Below are 23,485 nucleotides of genomic sequence, written 5' to 3'. Positions count from 1 at the left end.
TTCCCCAATATCAAAAGCTCACCTAGGTTTAACTGCTGACGGGCACGATCCTGACACTGGCTCCCACAGAGCTCACACTTTCTGTGCATCCTAATCATTTCTCAAAGGTCAAAGACCAGGTCAGGCTAAAATCCCTCACATTGCTTCCTTAAACAACCCATCATACTCACTGAGTTTTTCCCCCCGAAACCATCTTTCTGACCATTGACACGTACTAAATGTATTAAACAAACTATGCAAAAATACCAAGATACTGAAAAAAGAACGCTTTGAGCACAGAGATGCACATTTACAAAAGGATTTAAAATAGATTCTCTTCTCATACTCTGAGCTAAAGATGTAAAAACTATACAGGTAGAATTCCACAGCCAGCAAGGACACTGACAAGCTATTAAGCATTGCCATCCCAGTGGGATTGTGCGGGCTCATCCTGGATAACACCAATCACAGCTCAATAGTCTGACTTTGAATGACGAAGACTCATACCTCATGGATTTCTGCCCAGAGACGTGCTGGGTTAAAACCTGGGATGAAACATATTCCTCAAAATGAAAACATGGAAAATTCCTGCTAAATGCCAAGTTTGAAGCAGTCATGATTCAAAGGGACAACTTCAGCAGAACAGGTGCCAAGGATGTCTGTTCTCTGGATTGATTTACAAACTAAGATTCTTCTGAACCATTAGATGTTCCCCCTGGCTCATGTGAGCAGACAGTGAGTCGAGTTCAATGTATCTCATCGCCATCTGGAAACTCTACAGGCAAGGATATCTTCTCTATTGAGCTTTGAATAGAATTAGTTTCATCCTGCTGAAATCTTTGTTCTGAAGCTGCACAATCCCAGCTCTCCTCCTTCATAAGTCAGGTTTATGCTTTTCCCATGTGGTTTTGATATACTCGTCTAACTGGAGACCAAGGCAAAACCGGCCCTAATGCCTCAAGGAAAGGACCCCCAAGATAAGAACTCACACAAAATGTTATTCTCAACATCACCAGGTACTGCGTTCTGCATTGCTGCTCTTCTTAGCTACAATCTTTCATAAGCGATTTCAGATGGTGTTTGCCTTATCCAACAGCCTGTACCATTGTTCAAGACATGCATGCACACATATAACATTAATTTCTTTAGCCTATTAATAAAAGCAGAAGAAAATAACAATGGCAAATTGGGTGCAGATTTATACTGACCTGTTTCTTTCCTTTCTAAATTATATTTATGCATTTTCATTTCCATTTCTTTAAACATGAATAATACTGACTAATTATCTTGTTACTATGATGGACACAATCCAAAAACCTAGATAAAAGTATGTCATAATTTCAGTTCTGGTTATAAACTTTATGGTTTGAGTCACAAGTGATTGAAGACTTTAACAAGCATGCCCAAGAAAACCTGACTGCAAATGAAGTTATCTGTATTTTATTTTCCCCATAAAGAGAAGGTTCAGCTCAGCATATTGCTCGCAGAGACACACAAAGCACAATGGCTTGTTTTGGGCTGCTGCCATTCAGTTTCATGCTGCATCCCCATCTAGAGTCATTAATCTTTTATCACCAGACACACAATTAATCATGGTTTTGTGAGGGTTTTTTTTTTTCAGAGGAAATAAACCAGAAATCATAGTAATTTTTATAGAAAACACTGCAAGATACCCCATCAATAACTGTCATTTTTCTTCTCAATACACACCAACAGATTTGCTCACTGAAACCAGCTTAACAGTATAAAAAATGAAATAATCTAGAAAACACATAACCAATAGAAAACAGATATGAAGAAGCAGTCTGCTTAGGTGTGCCATATAAGGCAATAAATGTCCTTTTACTGAAAGCTGGGCCATAAATAAACAGCAGATAGGGTTGAGGAAAAGGTGTTTATGTCACTCAAGGGGTTATTTTCGGGTGAAAGCATTTTCCACCTCACAACACAAAATCTTTGCCTAAACTATGATCCTAGATTCAAAACTTATTAAACCAAAAAAATCTTACCGACTTTGACGGTAGTTTTACTTGAATAAGTAAAACTTTTTTACTTGAATAAGTAAAACTTGTGGAGAGAGATATAGATATATAAAACATATATATGTATTTACATATATGGACGTAACTTGTGGAGAGATATATATACACATATATAAAAGCTATGAAAGTATGTGATTCCAACCCCTCACCCCCAGCTTCACTCACGGACTAGGTCAGGAATGCCCACTGCCAGTTGTATCAAAACCTTACTCATGTTCTTCTCAGGCTTTCAGGTCTGAGAGCTCACTTAAGCTCAGCTCCCCTTAAGGTCAACAAGAGTTCTGCTTGAATACAAATGATGATCCATCCACCTTCCAGCCCTTCAAAATATGACATTCGCCACATGGGTTCATAGTTATCTTCACTGCTTTCCTTACACATTTTACAACCAAGTAATTCTTTAAAATTAAATGCCACAAGCACTTCACTTTTTTCCTTTTCTTTGTTTTTAAGAGACACGCAGAAGACAGCTATAGACTGTCTATTCCCCCCCCCCCCCATTTTTTTATTTATTTATTTTTTAGAATCCATAAGGTAATTGGCTTTCTGGAGAACTAACTGAATTTTCCAAATTTAATTTTAAAAGATGCTCCATAATATCCATTATGGCAAACACTGTCCTGCAGATTCGATTAGTAGGCTCTCTGGACCTGCTTATTTCTGAATTGAAAGTGCAGTACAGCCTGGATAAATGAATTACCTGAGCAGCGGAACTTCTTGCTCTTGATCTGGCTGATTCGTTTGTTGGCAAGGCGACGCGGATTGCTGCATCGAGCACCACTGGTTTCTATCGGATTATCCTGCAGGTAATCAGCCAGCCACTTCAAATGGCAGTCGCACACAAATGGATTCTGAGCTAAATGTCTGCGAGAAGGATGGGATGTTTAATCAGAAGTGACCTGTGACACTGTACTTCATCACTGTTTTTCACAAACGCAAACCTGAAGAGTGGAGTAATTGAATAAGCTCCCAAAAACCCAGACCTGGCGGAAACCACACAGAGCTGCACATGAATGGGAGAATTCTGTGAGCTATCACATTTTGTAGCTCATTAAGCCTCCTGTAAGTCCTCTCAGAGAGGAAACAAAAATTAAGATAGCAAAGCTGGCTTTAAAGGACAGAGACCTCCTATCTACGAAGTCCAATGTTTTTTTCCCCAGAGCTTGATATGCTGGTTTTTGAGAGACATGCATCTTTTCGATGCACCTGACCTGAAGATCATTTTGTATCCTGGAGTTAAAGAAATGTTATTGGCAAGCTCAGTTTCCTAGGGATCAAAATGTGAGTTAGTACAGCATCTTGGACCCGTAGGCAAAGCCAGAAGTGATGCCAAGTTCTTTTCTCAAGAGGGAAAATGATATTTCCACATGGTCATCATGCGTAATAGTATTCCCCTTACATGTATTTTTTCCTGGACCAATAGTTTTTACTTTTGAGGCTGAACTGTTTATGCGAGGTAGAACCTGATTCTGTCCTTTACCAAAATGTGCACAACATATTTCCCACACAACTGAAAATAGGTATTATACCATTGATTTTTAACTATTTAGACCTGGCTAATAGAAATCTGCTGGAATATTCTTAGAGAGAAACAGCATTTCTCTGCTGCTGTTATGATTTATTCTGCTTGACAAAGTTAAGCCCTTTATCAGGAGAGTGTCAGGTCTTTTTCAGAGCCAGATTCTGATCTCAGTTAGTTAACTTGCACCAGTCCCTCTAATTTCCAAGGCGGCAGGACACGGCTCTCCAATAACTGCAAAGACAGTTTAAAGAAAGACAGATGTTTAAATTTGATTTTGACAGAGGTATAAAGTTATAAAGCCTCACGAGAACTCTGCTCTGTTACTGTTTTTTTTTTCTACCTGAAGAAACTTCTTTTCTGTTTGCAGTTGTATTTATGAACTGTCACTTAACAGAATAAGTCTAAAATACAACAGGGCAAGGGCTGTCAAAGAGTGGCAAGCGAAAGCATTCACAGCATAAAGTGCCTGAAGAAACGAAAGATTATTGTCGTAGTAGAGTTGTTCCTGGTGTGAAAGGTCCAAAGAACAAACAAGCACATAGAGATAGGGCTGGCTTTGTAGCTGTAGAAAAAGAGGCAGAAAACAGCAACCACTGAAGCACTAAAAGTGGGAGAACGAATCAAAACATTTCATGAAGAAGTGTCTCGGTGAGAAGCAGTACGTCCATTCTAAGTAACAGCCACCACTGGAAACCAACGAGAAATTTTTATACCCTGAGGGTGTTGGCTTTTATATGTCTTATATACCTTGGTAAACGAACCTTCTCCATCGCCCTTGTCTACATATATATGTACAGAGACACACAGCACGCTGCAGCAGAAGAAAACGTGGTAGCAGAGGGAGTTGTATCTGACATTCTAATGCCTTAATGGTTTGCAGCAAGACATACTCGCCAGATATCTGTTGGAAATTAAGGTCGTGCTTGTGGCTGCCTGAGGAGGTACCCTGCTGCTAGAAATCATCACGATTAGTCCATTTTTATATGAATTAAAACATTTGTACAACGAATTTGGCCAATGCATTTTCAGTATCAGAATATATATGTACATGTGTGTATATACATATAAATTTCCAGGACTATAGTACGTGCAAGTACAAACATACGTAATGCGCATGTGTGTTCCAGTATGTGTATATGTACATACACATTATATATTTTCATGATGGAAATGCATATACTTACATACTACGTAAACACACAGAGCTTTATATCTATCTTGGCACACACAAATATATATAAACACACATATACAATATTGGGTGAGAGGATTCCTCCTTGTTTTTCATTTACATCAGGCTGCCAACTCCAGCTCTGCAGGAGCTCAATTTACCTTATTATCTGACTACTCAGAGCTTTAGGATGAAATCATCTTCTGTAAAATACAGAGTCATTTCTATACTTTTGCTTCCAATCTTACTTCTGATCCGTCTTCCCCTAATGTCTCCAATTCAAAGACGCTAAGAAAACGTTTAGTGGATTTTCTTAATGGATGAAATAATACAGCGCATCATGTCCCTTAAGGGGACTGTCAGCTGAAATATGGTTTCAGAAGTCACGGACTGTGCAGCAGGACTCGGACCCAGTAAGGAGAGATGCCAACTCACCAGCTCATTCAAAACCATTAGGCAATGGCTTTAAAATAATCTGCTGTTCATACATTGTAAAGACTCAAATTTATGTATTATCTTCCCAACAAAGAGCATGAATTAATTACTCTGGGAGTTTAATACACTTATGACAGTTTTGTCACTTTGGGCAGGCTGTATCGATAGCTGGCTGTGCTGAATTTATGCAATACTTCTTTTTCTTGCTTCTTTTATTTCTGTCAGAAAAGGAGGGGGGCACGACTGTGGGGTCTCTTCCAAATTGCCTTAACGTCAGACGCAAAGCCTCTGCAAATACAAGGAGCATCTTTGGGGAAAAAAAAAAGAGACAGCTGTCATTTGTGATATGCCTGCATACTCACAGAGTCTGGATCGATCGGAGAGGGGCAAAGAGCCCCTTGCTGATGGTCTGCAGTTTGTTGTCATAAAGAGATAGCAGTTTGAGATTATGCAGACCTTGGAACGTGTTTACCCTCAGGCAGTTGATCTTATTGGCATTGAGAAGCCTGAAAACAGAGGAAAGGTTTATAATTCATTAATCTTATAATAATCAAATAAAAATAGACTGAAAAAAAATCTAAAAAAAGCATCAACCCCGTCACCAAAGTGAACCCACATTTAAAGGTCTTCATTCAACTGCTAGATTAAAAAGGTGAAAAAAAAATCACAGTCAGCGTCAGTACTCCCATATCTGAGGAACATAGAGACATGCAGCAGTGCTATCTATCTCAAAACACTTAGTAGATTTTTTTGTGTGCCCATCCATACCTGTTGTTCAAAACTATACACAAATATTTAAAGAAGTCTTTAGCTGAATATACGTAGAAATGGCCAATACTCCCCACCTTGCTATTCCGTGCACACACACACTGAGTCCATTGTGAGCAGTCTCAAGTCTAACAGAAAATCTGTTAGTTTGACATCTTTTGGTGAGCAGTGCAGGGTTAATTTGATCATGGAAGGAGAGAAAACATGATTCTTCTCAGAAACAAGAAGAGAGGAGCGTAGGGTCTGGATTAAAACTTACTGAAAGGCAAGCTCACTTCATACCTGAGGATGGTCAAGCAGTGGAACAGGTTGCTCAGAGGAGTCTCCATCATTGGAGGTTTTCCAGATAACACAAAAAAAAAGCCATGAGCAGCATGCTCTGACCTAATGAGAAGGCTCTGCTTTGAGCAAGGGTTGTCCACTCTCTGTGGCTAGAGGCCACCTGAAGTCCTTTCTAACCTCTCCAGTACTACAATTCTATGAACCTACTCCATTCCAGTTACACCAGATTCCTGGGCAGTTGTGGAAAAAAACAAGACAAAGGCAATTTCCATCTTTTGGGTTTTGTTTTTTTAAAAAATAACGTGTTACACGTCTACACAGCAGCCAGTTGGCAGAACTAATCAGTTCAGCCAGAAAATCTTGGACAGTACTTGTGTAAATTCTGTTAGATTATCCAGCCAGAGTTCTGTCATGTATAACAAGTATATACAATCCCAACAACAAGCTGGATCTCCCTCTGAGACAATCAAACATAAGAACACATAAATTGTCATTGTCATCTGCATATGTGGTATTTTACACTTAGAAGGCAAACGGTCAGGAAATGACCTTTTCTTCTTACAAAAAACAAAATCCCCATCTTTTGACTACTAGCAGCCTGAGAAAAATGTTACATTGCAAACAATATATGCTGTTAATTCAGTTCTCTTGGCCACAAAGTTATTGCTATTTTGACAATGAGTTTGAAAGGCTTAATATTGCAAGATTGTGGCTCTCTATGAGGTACTGTGCTAATACTGAATTAGAAGACAATTGTTTGATAGATAAAAAGGAAAAGACATCCTCCATCCCTCAGTAAGCAAACATACCATTTTAAATACATCTCTAACAGCACAGGCAGCTTCCATGTTCAACAAAGTGCGCGTACACCACTACAGACAACAGAGCAACCTACCAGGGAAGAAGCACTGTTTGTTTGCTGCTCATGATTCTTTTCTTTTGCTCCAAAAAATAACTTTAGATGGTGCTTCCTCTGCAGAACACCCTGCCTTTGCACTGCTGAAACCTCTGGAACATTGCACGCTCCTTGCAGCTCCCTGCTCCTACTGTTGTTTTGGCAGAGCCTCATTACTGCAGTAAATGGCTACAATAATTGTGATACATAACTGATGGACACATACTTGAGTAAAGCCCTTTTCTCAAGGAGAACAGGAATGCAGTTCTTAGGAATGAGGGCATCAGAGCAGAAGTCACCTTTTTAGCCTACAGAAAAGTCAATATCAATTGACCCAATTTTTTTTTGTATATGTTGTGGAAAAATAAGTTTGATATTAGATAAGAGAAGATTCCACAGAAGGCAATAATGGATAAATGAGTTTATATTTTCACATGAACAAAGAGTTAAAACTGTCTTATGAAATCACGACCAGCAACAGTATGACCCCTCTGGAGCCTGTATTTCTGTGACACCTAATCCATACTCCTTTTGACTTCACAAGAATTAACAGGGTAATTTTCAAATTGTGCTAGAGGAACAGTTACTCCCATGCATTCAACTTCGGAGATTTTGCTCCATCAGCAAACATCAATGTCATCTCTTCCTGCTCAGTTCTTATAGCCATTCACATGTCCAAGCCAAAATAATCTTTTGTTCTCTCTCGGTTCTCGTGCACTACGCATTTCTTTTTCAAGCCTGTAGTATACTTTTTCCATAAAGACCATGTTAACAAGCTATAGAAAGCAGAATCAGCTCCTGAGTTTTGAACAATACCCTCAGACACACATTTAGGCATTACAAATCCGTTGGTTTGTCCCCCCTGTCCTTGTACACTGCTCCCACGCTCTTTCTGGGTAAAGCACATTAGCTTAGATTGGCCGTTCCACAACAGAGGTTTGGTCAAAGTCATACAGGAAGAAAACAGAAAATACATCTGTCCTTCAGTTTCTTTTGCTAAACGGGTTTTTTTTCCCCCTAATATTATAGTAATATTTTATGTTGCAAGCAGTACTTGTAACAATGCATGAAGCAAAAAGGAAAATAATCTCAACAACTGAACTACAGTTGTATTTGTAAACGCAGACCACCGGCATGCCTTTTTGTGATATTAAAGAAGCACACACAGAACTACATTGTGCAGATGCTGTTCTCTCCTTGAGAAGGGTGGGCTTGAAGTCCAACCACCACTGATCCCACTTAATAAACCCTCAGAGCAAAGCCAACTTAGAACTGCAGTGAATACACAGGATACAAATTCATTCTCTGATTAGTTGCAACAAAACATGAATAAACCCAATGCTGGAAATTAGAATTTAAAATGTGATGAGTTTTCCTGGCATGAATTTTCAATGCCCAGATTCGCAATGATATAATCTGTGACATTTCTGTAGGAGCCAAACCCCAGAAATGAGAGAAGCTGATCCTTTGTACAGCCACAAACGCAGAGGCACACTCTCTACTTTAGGCATCGCAGAAAGTAGTTTGGAACAGCAAAATGCTCGTGCAGACTGTTTTGAAGTGGGAATTCAGATACCACACAGCTTTCCTAAGGCGACAATACCCATTCCGTGTGTCATCTATACAATATATGTGCAGTACCTAAATCTGAAGAGGACAGACAGGGTGCTCAACAGTGATACAGATGCTGATACTGATCAGAATCAGTGAGAAAGGGCAAGAGGCAGAGGTGACAAACTGCAAGAAAGCTGAATAAATAATCCCCAATTTTTTTTTCCTCCTACTTAGTGTTATCTAGAGGATGACTTTTGGCCAGAAGCATTAAGGGTTGTATTTCTTTAAAACTCTCAGATAATTTAAAACATCCTCTTTATGGTTATCCCCCTATATAATTTCCAACTCTTTGCTTTATCTTTATCACCAGCCCCCAACGGTGATCTAATTATTCATTAGGTATACAAGGCTGGATTTACATGGAGTTAAAAGTGGTTATAAGAACATTTTTTTAAACTAACACAAAGGCAGATGTGAAAAACACTTTCTAGGAAGCAGAAACACTGATCTTCCCTAAACACTGAGCCAAGCTGTAGAGAGTGCTAAGAGCTCCTTTTATTGGACTCACACCTAAAGAAGGGACAATATTAAAAGCTGAGTCCTATTTCAGCAAGAATTACACGGTATTTATTTTGCACCAACTTATGGCGAAAGTAAATTCCGCTAATTTTCCTGTTTTGTTATCAGCTTGATTGGATGAGATTTACACACGGCCTCCAGATGTGGTGCAGCATACAAAGAGAGGTTAAAAATTCAAGTAGAAATAAAACCGTCTGCTACCCAGAGGGATAATGGATTATTAACTCAAGTCTCCATTTTCATCCCTCTGGATACGTTAAGAACATGAAGAAATCTCCTGCAAGCCTGAGACCACCACAGAATACAGGAGAATGGTTAAAGAGCTTGTGGTTTACATGCCATTGAAAGCAATGAGCAGAGCAGAGCGGTATTACAATTCCAAGAACCCATTTCCTGAAAAAGTGAATTTGTCCACACACATTGAAATAATAATGTGTTTCAGCTAAGCCCTTTGAACAAACGCGGACTTAATTGGCACTGCAATTGTATCAGATGCTCATAAGCACCATCTGCATAATTAAGATGGTCCCATAATTGAATTATATGCCCAAGCACAGTTTCAAGTGATTAACATTTAAATAACATTTTGAACTCCAAACACAAAATGAATGAAAAAAATTGAGTTTTTTAAGAGCAAATGGGGATGTTTAGAGGGCTTTTACCCTTAGCAGTGTTTGTATTTTCAGCTCAGTGAAGTCAAGTAATCAAACTATCTGCAAATAACTACGTAATTCAGAAAAGAAACGGCAGCCTAGCAACCTTAACACATGCTGCAGGCTCTAGTTTGATTTTTGTTGCTACAGGATGGACCAGAAATCATCCTAGGTACATTAATGAGCCAAAAGGAAAGCGTCAGGGAGAAAAGCTGCTCAGAGCCATTGGAAAACTTATCTTTCTTTTTCATGAGCAGTGTGTTTTGACAGCGACAACAACATGATGAGAAAGAAAATGTTCGGCATCCCATGAACTGGCTGGCACATCCCACATGCCAGACTCCACTGGGGAAAATCAGAACTCACCAGAAAAATGCAGATTTAAAATGCACAGGAGACTTGTATGGAAAAGAACTGGGTAACAGTTTCGCATGGGTAACAGTAGAATACAAATTAAATATACATGACTTTTATTGAATATCAATAGTTAAATGCTTCACCTAGATTCAAAGGCACTACGGGCAGCAAAGAAAGGACTCTTGGCAAAAAGCATTGCTTAGAACATAAAATACCTGCTACAAAGACTCAAAAAACTTCTTGGCATGTTTTTTTCAGTATTTTTTTCTTGAAATTCACAGGGATTTGGTACTATGAAATTCAAAGGGTACTATCTTTGATTAAACATGGCTTATCCTGGGATCACAACTGAAGTGCCAATATAGAAGCATCTAGTCAAGTAACCATCATTCCAGCAACCAATGACAAGAAATCTCTAAGGACAAAACTGTGTGTGCCCCTTACCTATTGGCAAAATAATTACATTAGGTTCTAAGGAAGTTTTCAGATGGTCTAGGGTGTAGGGGAGAAATCTGATTGCCTCTCACTGTGTCAAGGTATTTAGACACCTCCTATAATTTACATTTTCTAATGTGATGTTTGACCAGTGAGTCTGCCAGTTGATAACAACCAGAGTGAAATCATCATCACGCTTGCTTGAACCAGCTTCAAGTGTTTCTCCATGTTCAGGAAACTGGATGATGGTGATGGTGATGACAGATTTCTTCAACGTAAATTAAAATGGAAAAGTCATGAGGTGATAATGAGTCAAGAAGGAAGCACAGAGCACAGGCTGACAGTTCTGTTTTGGAGAGATTTTAAAGGCCTCCTTTCATTTCTGATCCAAAAGACTGCAACTCCAGTTGAACACCATCCATAAACCCACACTGCGGTGCTCATGTTACTACCTGGAGAATTATAAGCACGTGTTGTCATAGCATCCGGACTCCTGTTGTTCAGAATTCAACATCGTCTAACGCCTGCAGATAAGGTCACCGCTGATTTTCGATAACCACGTGATAATTCAGATGCACAACAGAATAAACACAGTTTCGCAACTTCCTGAGCTACCGACAAGCTAGTTTCCTGTGTTCTGCCAGGTGAGTCCAGCTCGGAGTGCTGGCGTCAGAAAAGCTAATGAATTACACACTGACGTAGGAGCTAGCGGTTGTTTTGGGAAGCTGCATGCAGACAGGCTACAGAAGTGACAAAGAAAAGGCAGATGCTGTTGCAGTCTTTCATTTGTGCTTGACTCTAATTGTATTTCTGTGTCTGGCAGATGCTGCTCCCTCGCTTCAACAGCAGTTATTGAGTTTAGTAATATTACCACAACAGCAGCCTAAATGTAGAAACCTGAAGGAAAAAAACCTTGAGGCAAACAGCTTGAAAACAATTCTAAAGCTATTACACAGGTCTGTGCAGAGAGTATTCTGTCCTAGGCTAGAAGGATGAGGATTGCATAATATCTCTGCTGCAGCCAGAAATATTTTGGGTAATCAAGGGAAAAGTTCATATGTTATTTTGCTAAGAATTTAGTATCACAGAAACCAGAAATGACATAAGTTGCAAAGGACATCCAGAAGTCACCTGGTCTGAACCCCACTAAAAGAATGACCAATTTGTAGATATTTAAAGCAGATATTTGCTTTACCTGTGAAATAATTATTTCATCACATCACAGGATAATTAAGAATAGCAGGAAGCTTGAGAGGTTTCTTGTCCTGTTAGACTGCTCAAAGCAGGGCTGAGCTATAAGGTCACATCAGGTTGCTGCAGTCTGGTCCTTAGAATCTTCAAGGACAGAGAATGCACAACTTTCTGGGCAGTCTGCTCCACTGCTTAACTTGTCTTTGTGTAAATGCCTCCCCTTATGCCTAATCATAAAGTCTCTTTTAAATGCCCATTGTCTCTTGAAGAACTCCATGGAATAGGAAGATTTTATACATCACTTAAAGCTCAGAGGGGAGCTGCAGGGAGGAGGAGAGACTACTGTGCTGTGAAGGACTTGGAAATGGAAAACTGTAATTTCTTTATTCTGGCATTTATATACTGTTTGCATCACTGTTTAATGACACTTATAACAGTGTAATGTATACAATACCAAATGTTGGAATTGATGTACATTCTTTGGAGTAATTTTGTGTTTCTTTTTTTTTTTTTAAATACTTTGTATGGGTTTGTGCTTCACTGGATTTTCTTTGAGCTTCTAACAAGCTCCGAAAGTATACAATAACAATAACAAAAGCACACGTTGCCAACATACAACGGTAGATACTATTTGAAGCTCTTAAGTACTAGGATTCAATTTACAACTACAAATTAATACAAGCACTTCAAACTTGGCGAATTTGCCACGGAGATATCTTCCAAGCAACCTCAGCAGAAGAGCTATGGGAGTACTGACTATCTCATTATTGATGCAAGGAGAAACAGCACAAAAAGTAGGTTAAAATGGAGAATCACTCAAAGCAAAACTTGACCGGTTGAATTTTGGGAAGACTGATAACAGGCAGTTTCTGAAAGTACACAGATGACTTCTCACTTCATACAAGTCTGTTTTAAGTAAAGGTCAGTTGAAGTTGTAAATATTAGATCTAGTTCCAATTTCAACTCAGGATAGATGATTGGGTCTGGAAGTCTAATTTTTCACCAGTTTTGAAGTTACTTTACCTGTCAATATGTCAAACATCAGGGACCAATATGATTATTGGACTTTTCCAACTATAATGCTGAGTTCTCCCTAAGCATCGGACTTTAGGAGAAGGAGGAGAAGTCTCTAAGCTTTGGGCTTTGTTTTATGAGAGGAATACAACAAACCTCTGATTTCAATCTATACATACCCCAGGAGCATATCTACTTCTGGCAAGAGCAAACCAGAGTCCACGATAGGGATTCTTTCTTGTCCAGCAAGCCATGGGAATCTCAGCCATAAGATTTAGGATCAACACGCCTGAGCACTGGTATGATTAGTAACTATGCAAAGTAAATTTCCTCGAGGAAAAGGATTTATTGAAAACTGAATACTTGCCAGACATTTGAAAAATAAGATTTCATTCCCCTATAATATTTTGCTACACAATCTCTTTAAACAGTAGAGACTTTACGATACCTTCTTGTTCCAGGAAATAGAGCACCGTGAAGAACACAGCATATAACTGTAATAAAAAGGCTCCCAGAATGTTTGTTTTAATATGGCTGCAGAGCAGAAAGTGCATAACTTAGATATGAAAAATCCTGGTTAACAAACTTGGTGCCCGTTCTCCACAGCTCACTGCTGTGAGCCACTCGTCTCACTGTTTCACTGCAGACAAGCTCTGCTCGTCTGGGAGCAAACAGAGCAGTCGTTGATTTTATCTGTCACGGGGCTGCTGAAAAAGAGAGAGCTGCACACTGTTACCCTGTGCCCCCTGTGCAGTGAGTGGCAGGCAGCTTGGCAAACTCAAAGGCTCCTGAAAGAACCTGTCCACATCCCAGGAAAACTGAAAGACAGGTGAGGACATTTAAATATATGCCAGTTTCTAGACAGAGCAAGGTTAGTCTAAAGCCTCTCGAACAGGAGCTCAAACTGGCCATGGCTAATGCTTGCTTGAAAACTTCCAACCTCAACTGAAACCCTTTCCATTCTTTTGGTATTCACATGCAAATGACACAAACAATGATAATTAATCGTACGCTATTTCACAGCTTGGACAGACTGTTGCCCCAATGAAATGAAACTGTCAGTTTATTGTGAAAAAAATAAGAGTCAGGCCCCAGTTATCCCTTTCTGGAACGCAGTTTAGCTCCCTGAAATCCACATTGACCTCAGATTCTCAGAAGATATTTGATCCAGCCAACTGAAAAGAAGAATGCATGAGGATAGGATACAGGAGCTACAGTAGCTTTCTAGCATCCTCTCTTCTGGCAGCTTCAGACAGGATAAGGAAAATGACATGGGACAAGAAAAGCTTCTGTTCCACAGAACAGATGTGTAGTTGGAATTCTACATTAATGTTTGCTGCTGTGTCAGTTACAACCATGGACTTAGGAAGATGTAAGATTTGTGAAATCAGCAATTTAACAGAACTCCAAGTGTCATTGTTTACATGGGGAATATTAACTACTTAAGATAGCTAATTACAATGAAGACTTTAGAAGCAATATTTTAAATTAAACCAACAGGGTTTGAAAAAGCCCAACAATAACCCCCCTCCCCCTCAACAGAAGAACTTCATTATTTGGCCGTCTGGTTATTTTCTTGCCAAATATAATATAATATAATATTGGCTTACCCACCTCTGTCTTATATGAAATACAGCATTCTGACGCTAGCCAGGTGGTCTACAACTTGCTCTGAATTGTTTGCCATACACCAGAGTCAAATGGGGCAGGTTACGATGCTGCCATGCCCGAGCTCAGCACTACTTTAGTCGCTTGCAGCGTTTCTGACATCACTGGCACTGTCTGTAGATGTTAGGCAGTTACACAGAACATTTCTGCCCAAATCGAAGTGGGATAACCCGGGTCTACCTTGTGACAGTGTATTTAAACAGAAGGATAACGAAATCTCCGAGAAATGTGAGTCTTATACAAAACAGTAAATAACAAAATTATCTGTTCTGCAATTTCACAGTAATTATTTTTTCTCTCTAGATACAAAATCAACCATTTTATACAGGATCTATAGTGACTCCCGTTTTCTAACTGTGTCCTACTTTACCCTAATGCCACTATATTTTCAAAAATGCCCCAGCCGAATCTTAGGAAATTGCACGGGCTACCAGGATACCTTAATCATAGCCTTCGTATCAGTGTGTCTCCAGACTAATAAGAAAAAATCCAATCTAGAGCCCACTGAACACTAAGTCAGATCTAATCATAGGGCACTCCTGCAACAGCAGGTCTAAAACCAATGAATGCTATTTGTTTTGTTGGTATCCATTAAAATACTACAAGCAATCCCATAATAGCTGCTTCAAAAGCAGAATCGGAAAAGTGTACAGACATTTATTTGCATTTAAAGCATGATCATTCAATGCTCTCCTAGCCAAAAGCTACTTTACATTCAAACACTTTTGGGAAGACCCTGAAAGGCTCCAAAGCCACAATACTCTGGAAATCCCATAACCTACTTAAATCTTCTCAGCTTGAGAATGTTTAAATGGTTGAAGTCCAATACCTTTTAATGGCTCTCTGCAGCTTAGGGATCATCATAACCAAACCATATGCCCTCCTGCTTGTCCCCCTCTAGAAGAGGGAGGTCCATATTTGCAATTAAGATCTTACGGACAAACTGCACATCTGACTGGTCCTTCACTTAATGTACAGAGCAATTTCAACTGTTTCATGTTTTATTTCTTTGGCTCTTCTCATTGATTTCTAATACAAATCTATGCTTATTTTTACATAGGATACAAGTGCAGCAAAGACTGCAGTCAGAGAGGGACAACCTCAATGGTAACCATGAACTTTTGAATATTCATTTCTGGTTATGTCAAGACAGTCAGAAAGGCTTAAAATGACAAGTCTAAAAGACTTTATTTTCTATTTTATATAATTTATCGTTGGGCGGTAGAGGATTGTCTGTGATATAAACCAGAACTGATTCATTTATCACATATGACCTTTAGTTTCCAAGTGCATCATCCATGAGGGTAATCAGGACTTTAGGAATACATATTAATCTCACTTCACTTCTGCTCCCTCTGCTGATTGGCTGAGCCGATTTCCTTCTCTTTGAAGGACTTACTGGTTCCCAATGTGATTAAGGAGACAAGAGTGAGTGAAATTTCCAATTTCACGTTTGGCTTAGGAAATTTTTTATGCTACATTAACAGATATTGAAGACTGTATGATATATATCTTATCCCCGACTACGACTGTGTGCTAAATCACACGTGGCACAAACCCCTCAAATACACAATATATTCTGAAATCACTTCTCTTGCAACTAAGCCACATTTGGCATAAGAATATGAAACTGAGCATGGCCTGCAACAATAAGATCTTTCATATTGCCATTTTGCTTGCATGTGCAGATACACGCAACACAGTAGCCCTCATGGATCTAAGTCTTCAACCACAAATGCTAAATGTGAACAATCAATCAGATGGCATCCCCACCCGCACAACAGCCAGTCACCACATTTCTTTTCTTGGACCGCATCGCGTCTCTCATTTCCTGCCCACACTCCAATCCTCTGTGTCTACTGCCCATCATACAAATCCTGCTATAAACTGTTGGCACCTTCTTTTTTTTTTTTTTTTTCTGTCCTTGCCTCTGTCTTGCCTGACACAGAAAGAACAGACTAGCACGTCCCAGCGAGTTTTCAGTGGAAAAGGTGATTATATTAATGTCAGAAGCTGAAAACATAGTAAATCTATCCAGTCTGTAAAATAAAGAAGAGAAAGCGATCATACTCACAGCAGCTGCAGAGACACAAGATCATCAAAAAGGCCCTGGGGAATCTCTGTGATCTTGTTTCCATAGAGCACTCTGAAAGATTCAGGAAGACAAAATAAATCTTAAGTAACAGACCAGTTTAGCGTCCTCCTACATCTCTGCATTATCATCTTTATTGATCTTGTGCACCATGCCCAGGTTCTGTGGGCATTTCATTTAACTACCGATCTCATTTTCTTCTAACAGAGCACATGGCATTAAATGAGTCGTTATGATTCAGGCTTCGTCTGGTATTGGAAAGCATTTTTAATGTAGAAACTGGACATCATCCAAAAACCGTATCTGAAATATTTTTCATTCTGTTGAGGGATTTTTTTCAGCCCTTTTTAAGAAATATTTTAACCACTGAAAGGCATATTGTCCAGTGTAGAAACCTAGAATTCTGCTTGGTGATAATGAATTTAAAAGCCACGGAGCACAGGCTGGTTGTAGATAAAAATTCATATATCTGCATCTCTTAAGACATAATAATTGGCATGAAATGTGACACAGGCTTCACTGGACAAAATATTGTTGCTTTACCAGCTGCTGTTACCATTTTGAAGAGCTAATATCAAGAAATTTAGCCTAAATTGGAAATAGACATATAATTCAGAAACTAAAAAATGATTTAGTTAGAATTTTGTTATAAATTCAGTTATAAAAAAACACAAATGAGAGTTACTGTGTATTTAACCATAAATATATACAGCCCCATATCCATGATTCGGTTTTAATACTGAAAATATTTCCCTTTTTAATGAAAAAATGCACATGCAGTATCCTCAGAAATTGAGCTAAAGGGAAAAATGGGCAAGACCACTGTTACACTACCACGTGTTACTTGCGGATCAGAGCAACATCATATATGACATATCAGGGACACCCGAATTTCAATCACAACTGAACTATTTAATCATGTCACTTCTACAAACTGATAAATTTTGTCCAAACCAGAAAGTGAGTTCGAAGCTTATATATGGGTCCTGGCAAGAGGGAAGATTAGGATCTCTCTGCAAACTGCATGCCTTACCTAAATATTTTAATAGGATTCAAATTGGAAAAAATATTAGTTATAGAATTTCTTTGCTTTACATAGGGCATGGTCATAAACCAGCTCATGCCAAAACCTTGTTGCTTATGTGTTACTAAACTGCTAACTCCCTAACTTTTCAATGTGGAATAATACACTAGCAATGAATCAAATAACCATGTGAAGCTCGGATGCTGGCTGAAATTCTGGCTTACCCTGCCTTTCAACATCTAAAATATTACAGTGAACTGAACACACCAAAAAAACTCCAACAGTGATCACGATGGACCATTTACAATAGCCTCTGGCCTTCCCAGAGTATCGCCACTTCAGTTTACTCCTCATCAGTCATTGGAAGCATCTCACCTCTGTGGGAGAGTTCCCAGATCAGCTCATTTCTGAGCCTAAATAAAATGAATCTAAATAAAATAACAGCACTCGGATATGAAAATCTAAACTTGAAACTACATTGTGTAGCATCATGTTTTCGCTAAAAAAATGTACGTAACTTCTCTTCCTCTGTTGCAAACTCAAGAGGTTGGGTTTTAAAGTGCTGGTACAGCCGGTGTTTTTTGTGAGTAGCGAATGCCAGTACCGCTAGATATTTCTAATTGTTTCCTAGTTTCAGCTTCAGAAGAAACACATCGTTTCCTACTTCAAGAAAATGTCATGTGATATACATAGATTTTTATACTCTACCCAAAAATAGACAGAAATGATGGCTGAACAGTGAAAGGTCTAGCATGTCCTTTTAGATAGCACTTTCAAAATATGAGATAATATTCAAGTCGCTGAGTTTCACTGGGCTTTAAAACACCATCCATATGGCTGAACTCACTGACTTCTTTCTGAAGAAAGTAACTGATGTGAGCACCTGTATCAGGAAGCAAAACCAAAACCTCTGCAAATAAAATATTTGTAAAAGGTTAAAATATTAAGTTAATGCCCACAGAATCCAGCATATTTCTGTTTCAGTTTCCACTCTTTCTGAACAACACCTCTTTAGCAAGTGCATCATCTGCAGAGAAAGTTTAGATTATAATCTCTGTGGTGTTAGATGAACGCTTTCCTTAATTTTGTGAAGTAGCAGGATCATCAACGCTAACCAATAACGCCATAGCACGTATCAAAGAGTTCAGAAACTAAGCTTTACAAAATGCCGATAGAAAGAACTAAAAGAATCCCCACTCCAGACTAAGGGTTATTCTGGTGGTAGAGGAAGAAAAACTTGTGTAAAGTAAAACCTTAAAGACATTTCAATACTCACAGCCAGTGCAGTTGTTAGTTATGGTACTACTAAATGCAAATATCAAAGTAAGACTCTTATTAGAATAATTTTTCATTTATTTTTAATTTAAGAGTCAGAAGGTCATAGTGTAGTTTTCCATTGAATTTTAAACTTGGGTGTGTTTATGCATCCTCCTTATTGTATTAAGCAAAATAAAACAGATTAAAATAGCTTATAAAATCAAAAAAAAGCTTCAATTTTTAGAAGCCAAGAAAAGAAAATAAGCATTTTTGAACCTAATTGGGCTTATGTGCATGTGGCACATCAGCAGTCAAACAAATTAACAGCTAAACAAAAGTCAGTATGAGAGCTCAGGCACTTGTCTCTAATTCATATTCATGTTCAGCACTACACGGAATTAGCTAATGCCATTGTCTGCCTGCCACGCCAGAGCTAAGTCAAACAATCCTAGGGAAAGGAGCAGAGAGGAGCCGAGGGGAGATGCATAATGTATTGAGTCTCATTTCTGGAGTCCCTTATTCCCATTTACTCTAATAACACAGAAACTTTTGCTCTCCTCAGAGTTCTCATTTCTTCTAAGACTGGAAAGCATTTTCTTGCCAAGAAACACGAATATTGGTCAGCTTCTTGATCCAAGATGCTTTTCTCTGAATGTACCAACTGCTGCACTCCTCACTGGGCTGTGAACAAGTCGGCCTGTGGAAAACTGGCCAGGTTAGGCACCTGTCCTGTCATCCTGCCCATCTCACTGGCACGCGCTGCAATGTTTCCAGAGCAGCATCCAGGGGAAAAAATAGACCAAACAAAAATAGACCAAACAAAAACCCCAAACCAAAAAAAAAACCCCAAAACCAAACTTCATAGAATCATTGAATCACTAGGTTGGAAAAGAGCTCTTGGATCATTGAGTCCAACCATTCCTATCATGGAATTCAAAAGGTCACGTACCAGGAAACTCAGCCAGTCAATTCAATTCAGTTAAATCTCCAATACTTTAATCGAGATAAATTTTAGGAGACTTGCCTACGGCATTATAAGTTCTAAAAATGTACGTTTGCTTGCATCCCACGCATATGTTGCAGGACATGCAGGTGTCCTGGCTGCAGTGCAAGCTTGGCACAGCAACACAACCTTATTCTATCCCTCAGGTACCTGAAAATTTAGACCCCAAACATTTCTTATTAAAAACACACTAACAAAGTTAATATGCAATAAAAATAAACTCAGCTCAGTAATTGCTGCCAGTAGAGAGTGAATCAGTGAATCAGAATGACATTTATTAGAACACAAAAAAATCACTAAAATTTTTATTGCGTGTTCCTGATTGCTCATTCGCTTCTCAACTTTGCTGGGAGACCCAAGTTAGGCGAAGGTCTGACAAATGCCATTTACTCTCCAGTGGAGAAGACAATACCCTTTATAAACCTGATGTACATTTTGAGAGAAAGAGAAAAGGGAGCTATAGTTTAGTTCTATATTCACAATGCTAATCTTAAAAGTAGCAACTAGAGACTAAGCCAAAAATGACAGAGACCAATTGGTATCCTTGTTCTTACTGTTCCTTTCTTTCTCTTCTCACTCAACATGGGAATCTCTTTTACAAAAATGGAAACCAGTCTGAATGGAGAAAACAGTCACAAAGATGTGCAAACACATCAGACCTCCCAGTGCATGAATGAATTTCTACTCTTTATTGCAAAGCAGGTGTATCTACTACCAGAACGAGCAGTGTGAAGAATCATTCACTGTATTTTTAACCCAAGCAAACTTTTCTCCAATATTTTGCAGGTGGCTTTCTACCATCGGTATGCTGTTGTCTGGCACGGGTGCAGCAGAGCCATTGGAGGGCTATATTCTTAACGGCATGTAGAGCCATCAGTTTGCCAGTTCACAGCTAAATGCTTTCAGCATGGCCACAAACCACAAGCTGCAGTTCTTCCAAAGTACCTGCCAGACTGGCTCACAACTTGCAGCAGTTTTCAGTCTCCCATCAACCTTCCAAACAATGAGAAGGACAGTGCACATAAAGCACAGACCCCTGGCAGCACTGCAAGCATTGGAGGAGATCCCTGGAAGAAGCACCCTATTCAGCTGAAAAGTTATTATACAATCTGCAAAAAAACCCAAACCCAAATATCTAAAAGTCATAATGAGATGTGTTTCTTCAGCCCCATTCTGACACTTTATTTTAATATCCTCCCAAAAAAAATCTATTCCAAGACATACTTAAATATTAGATTTCCAGTTAAACTATTGTCACTACTAAACATCAAGTTTTTCAGATTAATCCAACTGATACACTAAGCAATTAAAAATAAACATTAAATAGTGAAAATATTCACTGCACAGAATTGTCTAAAATCTTAGGACATATCAGACAAAAAAAACCACTGGGAGATCACATAGGAACAAAGATATTATCTTAGGTGAGAAGGTAATTTAGCATGTAGCAAATCTTCACTGAGAAGGTCTTGTTATGTAAGTGTCACCACATCTCTAGACATTTTGACCTCTCGAACAACTTTAAAACTAAGGAATTTGCAAAGCCTTCACCAAGACATGGCCTTTCATATGCCCCGAAGTCTAGCATACCGCCTTCCAAGGGTGAGAAACAGTAATTGCCATATTGTCTTTATTTTATGGTTTGTCAGCCTACCTTACTTGCAAATGTAGTTGCAATTTACCTGCTTCCTTAAGTCAGATCCCAGAATACAGTTTTTTCCCCTGGAAGGTGACATGGAATTTTGTGGGGTATGAACGCCTTACACAGAATCACTTACTCAAGACCATATGGTTTCCAGCTAAGTGTTCCTTTATCTTGGCTTGGCTGAAACATTCTTACCGAAGTGTCAAATTTTGACTTTATGCAATGTCTTTTTCAGTCCTCAGAATGCTTTTAACTTTCCTTCAGACTGTGAAAACAATTCTTTCTAGGAAGAATTATATTTCCCAAGCTACATACAATGGCACGGGCTCAATAAGAATTTAAGTTTTCAAAAGAGGAGGAATTGATAGGAGCAAAACCAACAATAAATCTCTAATATCTGAAAGAAACGTAGACATGTCATTTTTTGTCCCTGCATTATTTCATATTTCTTCAGAACAAGTTAGGCTAAATAAATCACAGTAAAACTATCCAAAGCAATTTGTTACCTTAAAATAAGTTTGGCAGTTATTGCAAGAGCGTTTTATTGCAGATTTCAAATCACCATGAATGACACCACATACATCATCACCCGAGAGATGATGGCCTAAATGGGGCCGGTATGTCAAAATCTAAGCTGTCTTTTGTCTTTGTGCCCAGGCTGATCTAAGCTTTTAAATTGTTCACTAGCTTAATTCAGTATATGAACAAAAGCAAAGGAATTCTCCCTCTGCAGTGGTCGAAAATTTATTCACTCAGTTTAACACACTGAAGGCTTAGACTATTTTGTCATATCTCATAAAACATCCCCAGACAGTCTGGAAATGGCCTTCCAAAGGCACACTGGTGGGACGTTTACTGACCCCAAGAATAACATTTATCTTTGATACTATTAGGAATAACCAAATGCCGTTAGAATCCTCTCACTGATATTAGACACGTTTTGAGTTGATTAAATGAAAAATTAATTTACTTCAGAAAATGCATGCAGCAATCTTGAAACTTGAGACTTCTCATAACTTAGCGCCCATGTTCTGTGCTGAGTTATTAACCACTCAAGCTCCAGCTAAGTGCAATTCTATGTTACGCAAATTAAAATACTACAAAGAGCATTTCTCAAACTTCTGCTTGAAATTAAGACAACACATTCTTTTGCAATCAACCAATTTGGCCACGCTTCTCAATGCAAGAGTACTATTTGCTCTCACATTTATATGGAAAGAAGTATTGGACGGTAAGACTAATCCCTCCAACAGCAAAGCCACGGCTACATTATCACAGCTCCCTTACATCTGTGCTGCTTACTGTTTTTTAAGATTCAGATCATCCAAATAATTATTTGTTTTTCATATGGGACATTTCATATGGACTCAAGTACTGCAGTGCCATCACTACATCTTAGCACACACTCCCTTGTATCATTTGAGACAGAGAAACACTTCCACTTTTTCAAGAGGGGAGACTTCAGTATAGACGAGCAGTTTATTTGTCCAACATCTATCACTGAAAATATGGAATGTAAATACTTCTAAAATCCTACTTTAAGACTTAAAGGCCCTTTTTCTCATGCCTTGATCCACAATACCATTTGTTCTCCACAACGGCTTTATAAGCAAGTTCTCCACAACTCCGCTCTCTCAAAAGCAGATCTTGCTGTACCTCCAGTTTTGTCTATAAACAGGTTTGAAGGTTGGTTCATACAGAAAATATGCTAAGGATCCATGCCCTAGGGCCTCAATATTGAAAGAGAGCTTCTGGCGATGAAATAGAGTTAAATGTACAGAACATACAGCCCCAGAGCTGAGCAGTGGCTCTCGGTGCTGCCTGCATGTGACACAAGAGGAGGAGGAAAAGCCAGAGAACTCTGGGAAGAAGAGAAAAGCCATTCTTTAAGAAGAATGATTTTAGTTTCTTCACTGTTG

At 38.9% G+C, this 23,485-nt stretch overlaps 1 protein-coding gene across 2 annotated transcripts in view; it reads right to left on the bottom strand.

Annotated features, from left to right (window-relative positions):
• Positions 1 to 23,485, bottom strand: part of SLIT3 (slit guidance ligand 3) — a 518,194-nt gene that overhangs the window by 142,592 nt on the left and 352,117 nt on the right. For both annotated transcript variants that reach the window (XM_009570808.2, XM_054079464.1), the window contains 3 exons: positions 16,620 to 16,691; positions 5,512 to 5,655; positions 2,722 to 2,885 (listed from right to left, as the gene is read on the bottom strand). In XM_009570808.2, coding sequence (XP_009569103.2) covers positions 2,722 to 2,885; positions 5,512 to 5,655; positions 16,620 to 16,691 — 380 coding nt within the window. The remainder of the gene's footprint in view (positions 1 to 2,721; positions 2,886 to 5,511; positions 5,656 to 16,619; positions 16,692 to 23,485) is intronic.

The sequence above is a fragment of the Cuculus canorus genome, chromosome 14 (genome assembly GCF_017976375.1).
Source record: "Cuculus canorus isolate bCucCan1 chromosome 14, bCucCan1.pri, whole genome shotgun sequence".
In the NCBI taxonomy this organism is placed as follows: domain Eukaryota; kingdom Metazoa; phylum Chordata; class Aves; order Cuculiformes; family Cuculidae; genus Cuculus; species Cuculus canorus.
This window is presented reverse-complemented; position numbering and strand designations above follow the sequence as displayed.